The sequence below is a fragment of the Podarcis gaigeae genome (genome assembly GCF_964106915.1).
Source record: "Podarcis gaigeae genome assembly, chromosome: 12".
Lineage (NCBI taxonomy): Eukaryota > Metazoa > Chordata > Lepidosauria > Squamata > Lacertidae > Podarcis > Podarcis gaigeae.
This window is the reverse complement of record NC_139688.1, coordinates 42,994,753-43,011,622: the sequence shown is the minus strand read 5'-3', so window position 1 is coordinate 43,011,622 and position 16,870 is coordinate 42,994,753. Positions and strand designations below refer to the sequence as shown.

The 16,870-nt window shown below is 45.3% G+C and overlaps 1 protein-coding gene across 8 annotated transcripts in view; it reads left to right on the top strand.

The window, feature by feature from the left end:
• The window catches only part of EOMES (eomesodermin), a 155,887-nt gene extending 139,251 nt beyond the window's left edge, over positions 1-16,636 (top strand). For 7 of the 8 annotated variants that reach the window (XM_083705817.1, XM_083705814.1, XM_083705815.1 and 4 more), the window contains 5 exons: positions 12,507-12,661; positions 13,207-13,328; positions 13,612-13,770; positions 14,215-14,276; positions 14,864-16,636. In XM_083705817.1, coding sequence (XP_083561943.1) covers positions 12,511-12,661; positions 13,207-13,328; positions 13,612-13,770; positions 14,215-14,276; positions 14,864-15,599 — 1,230 coding nt within the window. In that variant the 5' untranslated portion in view covers positions 12,507-12,510 and the 3' untranslated portion in view covers positions 15,600-16,636. Of the gene's footprint in view, positions 1-10,056; positions 11,128-12,506; positions 12,662-13,206; positions 13,329-13,611; positions 13,771-14,214; positions 14,277-14,863 lie in introns of those variants that run through there. The other variant, XM_083705813.1, reaches the window with a different exon arrangement.
• Positions 16,637-16,870: the final 234 nt, after the last annotated feature.

The window sequence follows — 16,870 nt, the reverse complement described above, 5'->3', positions numbered from 1 at the left end:
ATGTGGTCATAAGATCAGGACAGTGCCAAAATTCACACTTGATAACTAGGTGTCTAAAGGATGAACATGGTTGTGCATGTAAAAACTTCCTCATGGGAAAATGAAGGTCATGCCATTTCACTGCCTGTGCAATGGCAGATTCCCCTACTCCCACTTCCCTACCTAGATAATGACGGAAATAACTTTTTATCAACCTGATTATACAAAGTGCCATAAATGAGCAACAAAGGTGCATCTTTGCCTGCAGCGGTTGTAGGACAAGGGATTGCATGAGTCCAAACAAGTCCAGATGACTTCAGCAGGCTAGTTGTGCCAGGCAGTGTATGATACTGGTCTTGATGGTCTTCCTTTGTCTTCGGCTAGATCACTGTTGTTGCAAATTCCTGAATATTCATCAACTGGAAATAGCATTTGTTGCTAAGTAAAAGCAGACTGCCCCCCCCCCCGAATATAATAGCTATTCCTGGAGGGAAAATACTATGCAGGGAATAACATCACTATGTTCATTCTTTATCGGAAGTGCTAGGTGTGTTTCAGTCAAGGACTGTAGCAGGAGGGGGTAATCTGTGGCTGTTCAGATACTGCTGGACCACAACTCCCATCAGCCCCAGTCAACATGGCCAGCGGTCAGGGAATAATGGGAGCTGCAGCCTAACAATACTTGGAAGGTCACAGATACCTATTCTTGGACTGGAAGCATCTCCCTCATCATCATCATCATCATTTTATTTTTATGCCACCTTTCCATAGTTGAAACTATGCTCAAGGCGGCTTACAACATGACAAGATTTACATAATTACAAACAACATAACAGAAGTCATAAACAATAAATAAAACACATCAAAAAGTACACAGTCTAATGGAAACAATTTCCACATAAATCATAAGATCTAAAGCTAAAGATACAACAATAATATAATAACAGCAACAGCTCTCTCAACACCCCCCCCCCCCGTAAACAATACTCCAGCCCAAGAATCTGTTCAACAGCCTCAGCTTTTGTAGCTGGAGTCAGTCAGCACTCCACTCTCCCAGGCCAAATGGGAAAGGGCCAGCAAGGCAGGGTGCAGGTCTCCCTGTTGGTCTATTGAAGCAAAAACAGCAACAAAGTACTGTTAGGGACTAACACAGTTATTGTGGCGTGAGCTTTCATGGACTAGAATCAACCGCTTTATCAGCCACATGAAGCACAGTTCTTAACTGGCAGGTATATAGATGACAAATGTCTACTTCGTATAGTGAAATCTGGTACCATCCGTGGTGCAAAGGAGTAGCTATGTTAATCGTTTGTATCTATGTGTGAGAAGGAGAGAACTTTTGTGGACTTCTGTGACTTTGCAAGCTGCATTGCATCTCTCTCTCTCTCTCTCTCTCTCTCTCTCTCTCTCTCTCTCTCTGTGTGTGTGTGTGTGTGTGTGCAGGAGGGGGTTATTTTACCTGTCTAATTTCACCTGTCTGTTGTGCAGCTATTTAAAAATCTAAGAACCCTCCAGGGGTGGGGAGGAGTTGCCACACTAGGAAAAAGGTTAGCTGTTATTTTAGCACGGCTAATACCCATTACATTTTCTTACTTAATGGTGCTTAGATTTATAGTTTCTTTTATCATGTCTAGTTAATAATAATAATAATAATATTTTTTATTTATACCCTGCCCTCCCCAGCCAAGGCCGGGCTCAGGGCGGCTAACAAGCAATAATAAAAACAAGATTAAAATACAACATTGAAACATTAAAATGCAGCCTCATCACAGGAGGAGAAAGGAAAAAAGAAAAAAGAAAGTTAGGGAAAAGTCAGTTCAGAAGTTTACAAAATGTAAATATTTCTAGACGACTGTACAAAATAGTACAGCTAAATCAAAACGTATAGCTCTAAAATATGTGATATAAACAGATACAGAAGGTAAAAACTTAATAAAAAATAAAGAGAAAAATAATAAAACTTAAAGAGAAAATAACCAGATTTAGAGGAGAATTACTATATATATGGGGAATAGGGTCATTGTCTCTGATTTTAAATCTGAAACAGATTTAATTGACAATTGCAACTTTGAAATATATTTCATCCTAGTTGACGTTTTAAACCCTATGGAACCAATCCTGCAAAAGCATATGTCCATTTTAAATTGCCTTTTGCTTCAGTGCAGTGATTCATAATGCATAAAATGAAGAGTGTTAATCAAATATTTTACAGGATCAGGGTCATTTAATTTTCAACTTCTTAAAGAGTTTTGCTTTAAGACACATCATTTGAGACAGAACTATGTGATAATTAATAATATAATCAAGCTATTAGTGGCTGCCATGTATTCTTTTCCTTGTAATTAAAGAACAACTGAATTAATATTTCTTCCTTGTTGGTGCAGAATTGCAGATATTGTAGAATTGTCATGTAGCCTCTGTGACAGTCATATTCTAGCCTGGGCCCCTGGGTATCTGGAGAAGAGCAACTTGGCCACAACATCTCTTGTTGTGCGTACAAGAGTATACCCATTTCTTGTACCCTCACTTTCCCTATTTGAGGTACTTGCCACCACCAGATAAGAAATTACTTATTTGCCAAGCTGGCCATTCTCAAATAGCCTCCAAAATTTCCCTGGAGTTTCTCTGAAAACTTCCTTAGGTAGCATGATTATCAAATTTCTAATCATGAGAGTATTTAGAATAAGCTGAGACCACAGATGTTTTATGAAACAAGAAATGAGTTTACTATGATGGAAGAAATTGAAAAAATATGGAGTTCTAGGGGCTGCCACCCTTGTTTGCATTGCTCACCAACCCAGCCTGTCCCCCATTAGACCTCGCCAACCCCCCGTCATCACAGCTTGCGCCAAACTCAACTTTACTATCTCTTACAAAAGGGGTGTGGAATCTTTTCTGGCAGGACAGCCAGGTCTTTATTTTCCCCAAGCTGGGCAGGCCAAAGGTAACAGATGCTTGTGGCTGCCCACCTGTCGATCACCTGATGTCCTGGTGATGTCAGCTATGCCTCCTTATGATGCTGTGACTGTAGGGACTTCAAAGCGAGCCATGGAACTTTCAAACCTCCATGGGGTTTGATACTGGGGTTGGCAGTGAGTGCCCATCTGCCCCTGTAGCTATGGCTAAGTGGGATCAGGCCTTTAAACAGTCCTCTCCACGCTTCTCCTTCAAACCTAAATAGAGGTTTGAAAGATAGGGTTTGCAGATCTTGAGAAAGGTACAGTCCTGCCACCCATTCGCTGACGGGGTGGGAGCACACCTTCAAATACCCCCCTCCAAGCTTCTCCTTCAAACCCTCAGTGCTTGAGAAAATACATGTATGAGAAAGGAGGGTATTCCCCCAAAAGAGTCCTGTTGAAATTTTACAAAGTGGTTTTATTTACTGCTTCTTCTTTTCCTATTCTTTACATTTCATCAAAACTATAAATTACTGGTGTTGTATGCTGAAATAAAATCAGATGAAAATGATGCACTGGTGGAAGGGATGCGGGTGGCACTGTGGTCTAAAACACAGAGCCTAGGGCATGCCGACCAGAAGGTTGGCAGTTCAAATCCCTACGATGGGGTGAGCTCCCATTGCTCAGTCCCTGCTCCTGCCAACTTAGCAGTTTGAAAGCACTCCAGTGCAAGTAGATAAATAGGTACCGCTCTGGCAGGAAGGTAAACGGCATTTCTGTGTGCTGCTCTGGTTCGCTAGAAGCAGCTTAGTCATGCTGGCCACATGACCCGGAAGCTGTACGCCGGCTCCCTCGTCCAGTAAAGCAAGATGAGCGCCGCAACCTCAAAGTCGTTTGCGACTGGACCTGATGGGCAGGGGTTCCTTTACCTTAAGTTAGCAAAACTGTATAAGACAAGTACAAATACCTGCTGGAAATGTAATGCAGAAGAAGGTACCTTTTACCATATGTGATAGTTGTGTAAGCTAATAAAAGCATTCTGGGAAATGATATATAATGAATTGGGGGAAAAATGTTCAAAATAACTTTTGTAAAAAAACAAAAACAACCAGAAGCTTTTTTATTAGGAACTGTAGGTACCAACATCCCAAAAAGCAGAAAATACTTTTTATGTATGCAACAATAGCCATACGGATGTTACTAGCCCAGGGATGGAAAGAAGACAAAGTCCCTACCAGAGAGGCATGGCAAACCAAGCTGATAGACTATGCCAAAATGGCAAAACTGACTGGAAGGCTCAGGAATCAAGAAGACAGAAACTTCAAGAAAGAATGAGAAAAAAATATAATTTATTTAGGAGACCACTATAAGCAGATGAAAACATTATCAGGATTCTAATAACACTTGTAATGTAACAAATATTATGGACAATACGGAGAGAGATAAAATATAGATTATGAAATAATATGCAGTTGAAAATGTCAACAATAGGACCCATGGAGGGGAGGGTGGGAAGTTTGGAGATTCAGAGAAATCTCTATATACAGATATATAGTTAGTATTCTAATAATTCTACACTTGTAAAATCAAATAAAAATGATTTCAAAAAACAAAACAACAACAAATTACTGAAAGAGAGCTGGTGTCTTGGCTGCCATTAAGATCTGCAATCCTGAGCACATTACTTCAATGTAAGCCCTATTAGGCTTCAGACTTGCTTCCAAGTAAACATTATGTTTAAAATTAGGAAGTGTGGATTAGTTAATTGACCTGTTCAGAGTCTTGAGTGTGTCCCATTAGAACGTGCTTTGCACTCTGAGACTCTTGAAAAAATAATCCTAAAGAAGGAATGAAAGTAAGAGTCACCATCCGGGGTCCTGACATGGCATTAACAGCTGTGTCCCAGGCAGAAACTCAACAGGTGGGTGGAGATGAGTCTGGGAAAATATTTCACTTTTTGAATTACTTTGCTAAGAACCTTTTGTTAGGAGAAGAAGGAAGAAAAGAATGGCTTCTGAACTTAGTAATACAGTGAAACCTCATGTTACATACCGTCCTTCTTGCAAATGCTTCAGGTTACAAGCTCCGCTAACCCGGAAGTAGATGCTCCCAGTTGCGAACTTTGCCCCGCGATGTGAGCAGAAGTCGTGTAGCGGCAGTGGGAGGCACCAATAGCAAAAGCACGCCTCATCTTAAGAACGGTTTCAGCTTAAGAACGGACCTCTGGAACAAATTAAGTTTGTAACCGGAGATACGAATTAAGTTCGTAACCAGAGGTACCACTGTACTCAGGTTTAACTAAAATGAACTGTGGCATTGGGTGATGTGGAATGCTTGTAGCTGCCATCACCTTTGCTGCTGTGTCTCAGACATCAGTACTATATGGCACATAATAAGAATCCATTTTCCTAACACTAGATAGGCAGATGCTTTAGACCAATGGTTCTCAATTAGCTAAGTACTGCGGACCTCCTGTCTTTCAAAAGCCAAGCCGTGTACCCCCTACTTTTTGGGGGTACTATGGTAGTTTTTGTTATGTGAATGATGCCCCAAACCCCTGGTTGGGTTATGCAGACTTCCTGGTATCCATGGACCACCAACTGGGAACCACTGCTTTTGACAGTTTACAGGCAGGGTATGATGGCAGCATTATTATGGAAACCTGAACTGTGTTAAATGTGGTCTGCACAAGTTACTAAGTTTGAAATAGCAATTAAGGCGTCCCAGCAGATATATGATTTCAGATTATATTCCCAAAGATGGGACAGGTCAGCCATTGCATGTTCCTTCTCTCCAACACCCTTAGGTGCAACCTGAAACCTACAGAGCACCTAGCTGAGCCTCATGTACTAGGCATGCCTACAACACTTCATCTTGAAAGTGGACTGGGACTAGATGCAGACTTCATGGCTTCAACATCAGCCAATATATGTATTTTTCTCTTCTCCCCACCCACCTTGCTTTGCGTTGTGGAGAACTCAAAAGCTTGCACACTGCTTGGTGTCATTTTGGTTGACCTACTTAATATGTTGCTCTACTGTAGATTTTGGAAGTTCACTATTTTTGTTTACGGTGGTGGTTTGTCGTGATTTGATCTTGTAGCATTCCTCACACTACTTGCTTAGTTTTCCTCCTAGAACAGCTTGGTGGTCTACATAACACACACATAGAGAGAGAGTCATTGAGGCAGTTTAAAGACTAATAGATTAATTACCGCATTAGTTTTCATGGACTAGAGTTCACTTTACCCAGTGTATGGTATCTGATGTATCAGGATTCAGTGAATATTTTAATAAAAAGGCAAAGCCATTGTGTACAGGACTGGATCTGCAAAAGTCTGCAGACTGCCTCCAGCCAGCAGCCAGATCTCTGTGGCTAATAGTGGTTCTGGATTACACCCTAAATCTGGGTCAGTTTAGAGCATCCAAAAAAGAGTTAGCCAGCTTCCTGTCCCGATTCTCCATTATGGGTGTGTAAATTCCATAAAATGGGTTAGGATTTCCCTAGCCCTCAGGACAAAAAAAATCCGTGGAGGAACTTGACCGTCAAGGTTTCATTACAGAGGGCTCTTTCTAGTTCAAATGAATGTCAGGTTAAATACCCCACCCCCGTTGCACCTTTGTCAAACAAGCATAGGGAGGATGCTAGCCAAAGAAAGATGAGTTTAACCAAAATGCAAGCAAAAAGGGAAGGAACACATGACGCAGTTAGACAATCGCTCTGCTTCATAAGCAGCGAAAGGAGATACGAAATAAGTTTAAAAGGGGAGCGTAGAAACCAGAAACGCCGAGTCCTTCCTGATTTGGCTTGCTTTTGCCTCTCTCCAAGGTGCTGAATGACCGAGCATTGTAAGCAAACCATTCTGTTCCCTCCTTGTGACTTTGGTTATAAATTTATGACTAGAGCCGCTTCAACTGCGACTGGGTCTAAGGAAATTTCATCCCAGCAGTTGAGCCTACAATGCAACAGAGTGTCCTTGCAACGGAGTGTGCCGGAAAATGCAGCTTTTAAATGCAACCTCATACAGTAGTTGAAAGTAGCTTCTGTTGGAATATATGGGGCGGTTCTCCTATAGATCGGGCTGCAAAGAGCGAGTAGGTTACAAACAGACGCTAATGACCTTCTCATTCTAACAGCTATGTATGATTGCTTCGCTGACCATTAGTTTTGAGTTCTGAACAAATTTGCTGTAAATCCCGGGTGGAGACTCTAGACTGTAGGAGCAGGTTTATGGATTTAGAGTCAAGAAAGAAAGAAAGAAAGAAAGAAAGAAAGAAAGAAAGAAAGAAAGAAAGAAAGAAACCAGAATAACATTGCCTTTTATTTAAATGTGTACTTTTAAAACTATGTAAATCCAAATAAATGGAAATTTTAACAAGAGTAGTGTATGTACGTTTGTAGTAGCTACAAGCTGGGAAGCAGGGGAGCGATAAATCCAGTGATATCGTCTGATATTATTTCCTGTGCTGCCCAGTCCTATACATGTTTACTCCAAAGTAAGTCCCCCTTTAACACCCAGTTGAGACTGTTTAAGAATGCAGCCTTCATCTTGAGCTTTTTTCAACATAGTCCCAAAGGGCATCGCTTTCAGTCGGAGAAGTATCTGATTTGGCAACTAAAGTCAGTGCCAGAGTAAACAGCAAGACAAAACTTCTGTTCCTTGTTCATCGCCCCCATCCAAAACATTGTCTCCTGCTATTTGTTGGTTGGAAGGACAGAGTATGTACTGCTTTTGCTTCTGTTTCGAAGAAATCGGTGCACATATATTTAAGAACAACCAACAAACGTGTGTTACAAGCCAAATGTTGTGGCTTAAAGGAAAAGAGACAAATTCTCTGCAGACCAGATAAGCTGCTTTCGCAGTGAAAGGAGGAATTACCGTAACTTCAAGGGCTTACTTGAGAGTAAATTCCACGGCAGTCCGTAGAAATCGTTTCTATCTAAGCATGGTTAGGATCCGTCTGTAATCAATATTTTATAAAACGGAACAGGGAAGGAACTTCTTTTGCTATTATTTAGTATTTATCAACGCTAAGGTATTTTTTTCAAGGTTTAGCAATTGCGATGTTAAAATTTCAGGCATAAAAGAAATGTAAGCATGTTTGAAGATGAGCAAAGGGTAGCTTTTGAAGTCTCTTTGAAAACTGATTTTAAAAAAGAAAGAACTAAGATAAAACGTTTGTTCCCTTCTGTCAGAAACCGAGGGGATTAAACCTGTTGATACGAATATCGGCAGGTCTTCAGACCAACAGGTTTAATCTCTTCCTATGCAAATGAAATATTTTATAACAACTTGCATCGGCCTAATATCCGCAAAGCGATGATGCCCGGACGCCTAATATGCCCTAGTTTGCAACAAATAAAGACTTGGGGAAGAGAGAAAGGAACTGCAAATTCGAAATGGGATTTTGTTGTTGTTGCTCTCCGTACTGGAGCTCCTCGTCCCTGTCCCTGTTTCCATTTCCAAATATCAACGGAATGAAATGAGAGACTCGGCTAGAAGAAGCAGTTTCTAGAATAGGCCGCCGGACTAGCTCGGCAGCTCCACCTCTTGCTCTGCCACCGTCCCTTCGCATCTTTCTCAAATGCAATGTTTGTGCCCCTCTAGATGCCTTTGTGCAAGAGAGGTGTTTGTTTTGTGTGTTGTTGTTGTTTTAGGTGACAGTGTACCACACTGAATAGTTTGGAAGCATCTCCCCCAAACCGCCCCATCCCGGGTCCTCTCTAAGATCCCGGAAACTCAGGAGCCGGTTCCACGGGTCTTTCTCTTGCGCAAGCCTCGCTGAGACGAGCACTGCGCAAGAGAAGCGCGAGCCTCGCTTGCCCGCCTGAGCCTGCTTCTCCCCGGCTTGGGCTCTGAAACTGATCAGGCTTCAGCTGAATCTCCAGCGAAATCTGGAAAGCTTTCCTCGCTTTTTTCTTGTTCATGGGACGGGCCATTCGCCTCCCTTCTTGCTTGCTGTCCTGGACGAAACCGAAGCAGCAGACGATCCAGATCCAGACCAGATTCCATCCTTGCGCGTAGTTTCTTAAGGGAAAGCGGTTTCGCGGGGAAGGAACTTGAAAGAAGCGAGTTATGTTAGCCGTCCGATTCTCTCGGGCCTAGAAAGGAGTCGTCGGGCTGCTGGGGAATATCTGTGTATCGCCCTGCTTCCTTCAGACGAGGGAAGCCAGATCTGTTTGTTTGTTTTCAGCAGCAGCCAATTGCCTTGGCAAACCCTTTCCCCTTCCCCTGTCCTCTCTTCTCTCCCCCCTCCCGGGCTTCGCTTTCTTCCTCTCTCTCCCTCCCCCTTTCAAAGCGAGGGGGAAGAAGAAGGAGGCGAGGGTGTTCTGAAGCGAGAGCGCGACTCGTCCTTTCCCTCCCCCGCCTGGTTTAAAGGAAATCCCGGCGAAGGTGTGAAGTGCTCGGCAGGTCTTGCACAAACACATCCCGACGCAACTGCCGCGGCGTATAAAGCGGGGAAGGGGGGCGGGCGCGACGGCTTCGACGCGGGGAGAAGGGAAGAGGCCGGACTCGGCCCCAGACGCCTTAATGGGGCCCGTCGCCTTTTCGAGGGGAGGTGTGGAATGGGCCCCGTCGCCTCTTCCCTCCTCCAGCGCTGACAGGGCTGAGGGGAGCCTTCCGTCGCTGCTGCTGCTCTGAGGGAGATTTCCGAGGTCGGCCAGCCCGGGAAGGCGAGGCCCCCCTCGCGGACGAGGGAAATGGCCGCTTAGGACGCAGACGGCCCCGCTGAGCTCTGAGGCGTCGGCTCCCTTTTCATCTCTTCCCCTCAGAAAGTTGACTTGTGGCCTTCAAAGGACGTCGCCCCCCAAAAAAACAGGCCTCGCTTTTACATTTTAAGGGAAGCTTTAATCGTAGTTTTTTTTGTTAACCCACGTCAAGTAGGGGCCACTCTAAATACCCAGCAGCTTCTCCCCACACCCCGCCTCATAAAGTCCGTGTAAAGTTTCATGTAAAGAATTGAGGGGGCTGGTGTGTGAGATCTTTTAAAAATTATTTTAAAAAGCACTTAAGAGTCGCAGGTGACTTGTTCCAATTAGTAGCTGTCTAATTAAATTAGTGTCACCGAGACCAGCCAATAGGTGGGCGAGGGAAGGAAAGGTTCGCCGGCGAATGGAGCCGCCTCCAAGCCCCTCCCCGGCTGTGGGAGAGGAGCGCGCGCGCGCGCCTATAAAAACGCTCCCCGGCTTGGTCAATCGCAGTCAATTGTGTGGCATTTAAAGGCGGGAAGGTCAGGTGGGTGGGGGCGGCTGGTTCTTGTTGTAAATGAGGCTACCACAGAAGGCGGCCCAAGCCCTTGTTCGGTGCCTTTGAGGGGAACCAAGGACGTTGTTGTGTCGCCGGCTGAGGCGAAGTGAGCGCCTAGTTTTGCGCTTCCCGCTCTCTCGGAGTTGTAAGGGGACTTCTGGGGGCGGGTGGCGAGCGGGGCGGCTCACCTGAAGCGATGCAGCTGGGGGAGCAGCTCTTGGGCAGCCCGGCCAACCTGCCCGGCGCCCCCTTCTACCCGCTGGAGAGCGCGGGCGGCCGCGGCGGCGGCAGCTCCACGCGCCACCTCAGCTCGGGGTCTCCGCCGCGCCTGGACTTGGACAAGGGCGCGAAGAAGTTTGGCGGCGCCTCGGGGCCTCCGGCGGCCGGCCTGCTGGGCGAGGCCGAGGCGGCGGCCGACACGCCTCCCTTCGTCGCTGGCGCCGCCGGCCAGGTTCCCGCCAAAGCGGCCTCGGGGGCCGACGGCGGGCGCAAAGGCTCGCCTTGCCCGGCGGAGGAAGAGCCTCTGCCTCCGGCTCCGGCGCCGGCGCGCTACACTCTGGACGGCCTGAGCCCCGAGCGCTACTACCTGCAGTCGCCCGGCCCGCAGGGCGGCGGGGGCGGCGAGCTGGGCGGCCCGTGCGCCCTGTTCCCTTACGCCGGGGCGGCGGGCGGCGCGCAGCCGGGCTCCATGTACCCGGCGTCGGGCGGCGCGCGCTACCCCTACGGCTCGGTCCTGTCTCCGCCGGGGGGCTTTCCCAGCGCGGCAGGCAGGACGCCCTTCGCGGCGGCGGCCGGCGCCTACCAGTACGGCCAGGGGGCGCCTCCGGGCAGCCTCTACAGCCCCTACCCGGCGGCGGCGGCCGGCTCGTGCGGCGGGCTGGGCGCGCTGGCGATGCCCGGCGGGGCGGGCGCGCTCCGAGCCCAAGTCTTCCTGTGCAACCGGCCGCTCTGGCTCAAGTTCCACCGGCACCAGACCGAGATGATCATCACCAAGCAGGGCAGGTAACGCCGCTGCTTGTCTCTTTCCTGGGGGGTCGGGGGGGGGGGGTTCTGCGGGATTTGGGGCAGATCGGATTTGCGAGGAAATGGCGCAGAGTTAATCCGTTTGGGAGAGCGGCTCGAGGAGCTTTCGGCGCGGGATCTCATCAAATTAAGAAAGAGCTGGGGAAACTCGGTTTAGTCTTAACTGATCCGGGGCGGAATTGGTTTGCAATGGCTCTCTGCATTGGCGTGCCTGTCATCAGGTGTGTCCCAGCTTTCCCCGGATTGTCAACAGTTGTTCTCTCCCCCGCCTCAAAGTTTTCCCTGTGCACATTTACCCGAGAGTAATCGCCACTGGACACAGGGGGGCTTAAATAGGAAACTAACATGCTCAGGTTTGCGCTCTGAAACTCATTTTTTTCCAGTTCATGTACTTAAAAGTATACGCTAATGGGGGGTGGGGCAGGAATTCGATTTAAAAGAAATAAAAAAAAACTATTTTATTTTTTAAAAGAAGAAATTTCTTAAATCGAGCTATGTAGTGCCGGTGTTTTTAAGCATCAGAAAACCGGACTTGCATTTGCTTGGAAATAAAATCCGATCGTAAAAAGGTTCTTTTTCGTTAGTTTACGATCGGGACGTTAAACTGGGGGAGGAAGGCAACGCCCTGGATTTATGGCACTAGCGAGGCCAACCAAATTTCAGGATTTGAGGGATTGGGGGAACCGGAGTGCAATTATAACAAATGACTGGTCGATCGAAACCTTCCCCACCGAAATCACCCTTGTGCTTGATTCGGACAGACATACTTGTAGGGTTTCTTTCTATCTCTCTTCTCCCCCCCCCCCCGCCCTATTTAAATATATTTGGTTTCTTGTGTTCCCTAAACCGGCACTATTAGTCCATCATAATTGTTGATTGAGATTAAAGAATTGGGGACGGGGTGGGAAACGGAATGTGCCATTAGTATTTGTCCGAAGAGCCTGGGAATTCTCTGTGTGTGATAGATAAATTATAACCTAGGGCAAGCGAGGGTTTGAAACTATTGCAGCCTTCGGATCATGGTATATTTGGAATGGGATTGGTAGTGTCCCTCTTTCTTCGAGGTGCTGCAATTGAAAGGCTGCCCTCTCCGATCTCTCCTTCCGAGGCCGTCGCTCTGGATGTTCACAGAAGAGCGAGACTTGGAGCCAAAGCCTCTCGTGGCGGCTCTCTCTAAATATAAACCCCGCGAGGGGAGCCGCCATCTGCCTCCCGCTCTCGGTCCAGGCGCTAGCCGAGGCTGGAGCCCGCTGCCAAAGAGCATCGGCGGGGGCTCCTGGCCCAGGGATGCAGGCGGCATCGATTCCCTTTTTCTAAATGCGCGCCTTCCCCCCCTTCCTTTCTCTTTCCAATACCAGGCGGATGTTCCCCTTCCTGAGCTTCAACATCACCGGCCTCAACCCCACCGCCCACTACAACGTCTTCGTGGAAGTGATCTTGGCGGATCCCAACCACTGGCGCTTCCAAGGGGGAAAGTGGGTGACGTGTGGCAAAGCCGATAACAACATGCAAGGTAAGCGATTGGGGAACGGGCAGGCAAGGAGACTTTTTTCTCTTGCCTTCAGCTTCCTTCCATGCCTTCATTGCTTCATCCAGAATCCAGATGCAAAGCTCTTTATAGACAAGGAAGGCAAGGAAATTAATTGCCTTGTCATACAGCCTTTTGAAATGTGACTTCTGAATCTAAAGGAGATGAATCCTCTCCAGAAAGTGACTTTGTGCTTTTTAAAAAAGGGGGGTTGGAAGACTCCTTTACTCCAGCTTGCTCAGAAATTAAAGGAAGGCGCTCAGCATTTTTCCTCCTTTCCCCCTTTCATGCTCATGGTTTAATTACAGATCCTGCAGACTCTCTGCCACTGAAAGTGAATGGCTGCAACCCAGCATCCTATTAGATGTGCATTCTTGTGTGCAAGTATTTCCTTTGTCGTGGCACACAAGAGAGAGTGCATTTCATCTTGGTGTTATGTCTGATTTGGGGAAATGTCTAATTCATACAAGTACATGCAGGAGAGATGAAATGCACCTTTCCCTGACTCTCATCTTCTTTCCATCTTACAGGTAACAAGGTTTATGTTCATCCTGAATCTCCCAACACTGGAGCCCACTGGATGCGACAAGAGATCTCTTTTGGAAAACTAAAACTAACTAATAACAAAGGGGCCAATAATAATAATACTCAGGTAAACCAACACACACTTAAATTTGGTTTGCTTAGTTGATCTGTGGTTCCTGGAACCTGAAGGAAGATTCAGTAGGTTTTTGAAACAGGTCTCCAGTAAATTCTGAATTTGCTGGAGTCATCTCGACAGTACATCTTGTCCCTTTTTTAAAGTTATAAATTGGCATGTGGACATGGGAATTAGTGTCGTATTAAAGACTTGCAAAATTTGAAGGTCTCCTTCCCTATGTCAGGTGGATTTAAAAAAAAGTATTGTGCACTAACTCAGTGTTCATCTTTTCCAGATGATAGTACTTCAATCTCTGCATAAATACCAGCCTCGTCTCCACATTGTGGAAGTGACAGAAGATGGTGTTGAGGACATGAATGACTCCTCTAAGACACAGACATTTAACTTCCCTGAAACGCAATTCATTGCTGTGACTGCATATCAGAACACTGATGTAAGGATAAAATATGCTTGGTATGCTAAATAGCTTTTATCTGGGGCACACTATGATACCTTCATAAATTAAGAGGTAAAATAGGAACACAAAGAGAGTGATAAATGGAGCTTTAAATACTTTTGTTAACTGGAAGCAAGGGGTGGTATTCAATGGAGTTTTACTCCAAGTAAACCCATTGAAATTAATGGACCTAGTTTAGTTGTGTTCATTTCAGTGGGTATACTCAGAGTAAAACATAGTTGAATACCACTCAAGCAGCAATACATCTATCTGTTTTGCCACTGCTGTAAATATAGTTGTTAACTTGATTTCCTAAAGAAATATACAAAAGCTTTCTAAATAAGTGCCTCTCCTTTTGCATGTACAAAGGAAATTATCGTCGTCTTTTTACAGATTTTAAGATATCTAAGTGGACACCACTATTTTGTCTTTACTTTTCAGATCACACAGCTTAAAATTGACCATAATCCTTTTGCAAAAGGCTTTCGGGACAACTATGATTCGTAAGTAGTATTCTCATCTCTATGTGGTACAAATAATTCTATTCTATAAAAGTGCAGATTTTTAAAATTATATTACAGTAATTTAAGAGCTTTTGTATTGGTAGCTAGCAACAATCTTCAAAGTGTCTTACTTGAGAGCGATGGAACTTTCTTCTAAGCAAAACTAGTCTCCCATCTAGGTGAAAATGAATGTTAGATTGCAAGCTATTTCAGCTCTTCACTTACCTAAATTGTAGCAGAGGCAGCTGACTGGGTTTGCAGAAAGTAAAAGTAGCACAAAATTTTATTCTGGAAGAAGGTCTAAATTTGCACATACACCACTGCGAATAAATAAATAAATATTAATTTGTGTTTTTTTAATTTTCCTCACTTAACTAGACTTTTTATATTGCATTTCAAAGTGAACTTAACTGGGAGAATTTGCAGAAAGTATACATTAAAATGGACTTTTATATTTGTTGACTATATAATAAATGGCCAGTCCAGCATGATCTCCTTGGGGCTGAGCCATCCCTCCTTGCATGCTAATGCCAACATCCTAAATGGTAAAGAACAATATCTTAGGCGTTTTTCTCTTGTGTTTGTAGCATGTACACAGCTTCAGAAAATGACAGATTAACTCCATCTCCCACGGATTCTCCTAGATCCCACCAGATTGTCCCAGGAGCCCGGTACAGCGTGCAACCCTTCTTCCAGGAACAATTTGTCAACAACCTGCCACCGACTAGATTTTATAACGGGGAAAGAACTGTGCCTCAGACAAACGGGCTCCTCTCGCCTCAGCAGAACGAAGAGGTGGCCAATCCTCCACAGAGATGGTTTGTCACTCCAGTCCAGCAGTCTGGGGCCAACAAACTGGACATGAACTCTTACGAAACAGACTACTCTCCTAGTACCTTACTTCCTTATGGGATCAAGTCCCTCCCCCTGCAGACATCCCATGCCTTGGGCTATTACCCTGACCCTACGTTCTCCTCCATGGCTGGATGGGGGAGCAGAGGCTCTTACCAGAGGAAAATGTCTGCTGGCTTACCTTGGGCCTCCAGGACAAGCCCCCCAGGTTTCTCCGAAGACCTGCTTTCTAAGGAGAAAGTGAAAGAAGAAATGGGGTCGTCCTGGATCGAGACGCCGCCATCCATAAAATCTCTAGATTCAAACGATTCTGGAGTCTACACTGGCGCTTGCAAAAGGCGGCGACTCTCCCCAAGCACGTCCAGCAACGAAAACTCCCCAACGATGAAGTGTGAGGACATTAATGCTGAGGACTATAGCAAAGACACTTCCAAAGGCATGGGCTACTATGCTTTCTATACCAGTTCTTAAGCCCTAGTCTCTGTGTTAGAACTTGACTTGGCTATAATTTTTCAGTGGTGTTGCGGAGGTCTTTTGCAAAAATGTTGCCAAAGGAACTCTTTACCTTCCCACCTTTTTGAAAAAAATGTTCTTGTGCAATTCCATAGAAGGTGCCAAAGCTTTTTGACTGACTTCTGCAGGTAAAAAAGGGAAGAAACTCGGTAGCACTCCAAAATGACTTGGCCTCTTTACCCCCCACCCCCTCCTGCTCCCCACCCCCAGCTAAGGAGATAGCGAGGGAGAATCTCTAAGCATCATTCTGATTTTAAGTTTGGCTTTCAGAAAGGGCCAGGAAAGGAGGGGGTAATAAAGCAAAGGTTGTACAATCTGGCCAGTGCGTAAGTGCTGTGCACTAACAAACAGTTTGAGGGAAGAGTTAGGTGCTTATTGAACAAATTACTACCCTATTGGATCTATTGTTGTAGCTGAATAGTGGAAATATTCAAAGTGGAGGCTTTATCAACAGAATATTTCTTCATGATGTGTGCAAAAACCAAACTTTTGGCTCAGTGACTAAGCCTTGCTTTTTTCTGGGGAGATTTTAAATGGCTTGGCAGAAAGTTATGGCAGTGAAGGAATCCTACAAAGGTAGCAAAAACCCAGTATTAAATGTACAGCTCTGTGTTGTCTAGATATATTGTGGACTATGACAAAACATTCTGTGTAGTTCTAGTCATGGCAGTGCAGTTGAGTGTCTGAAGCCGGTGCGTGTTGGGAGTTCTTTATTTAAAACAACTTCAAAGTGGATTCTGATGCTGAGAGTACATCAAAATATATATTTATTGGTAGGTGGTGAATGTATTTTTCAGCCGTTCTGAACTGAGTGTTGTAACTCCTCTTGCTCAATCTATAAATATTATGAGACAATGCCAAGGTGGCAAAAGACTTTAAAACAAAGCATTAGTTTTATTGCAGGGGTGGGGTGGGGAGGGTGAAGCTGAGACTTTTGTCTGTATATAATGATTTTTAATAAATGTGTTGCAATGATAGGTGCTGAATTCTGCAAAGGAGAATTGAGAGTCGGTGTGCCCTCTATCCCTTGTTAGTAATAAGTCTGCAGCAGGACCTTAGAAGCAAATTTAAAATAATAATAATTAAATGTAAAAATGTGGAAGTCTAAAGCTTCTTAAAAGGCCTCCTGTGCTCCAACCCAAAGTGGGAAATTAGTCCACTGAGGACCCAAAGCAAAATGCAGGAATCCAGATCTTCAGTGGCTCTGTACATGAGTGATGGCCTTCAAT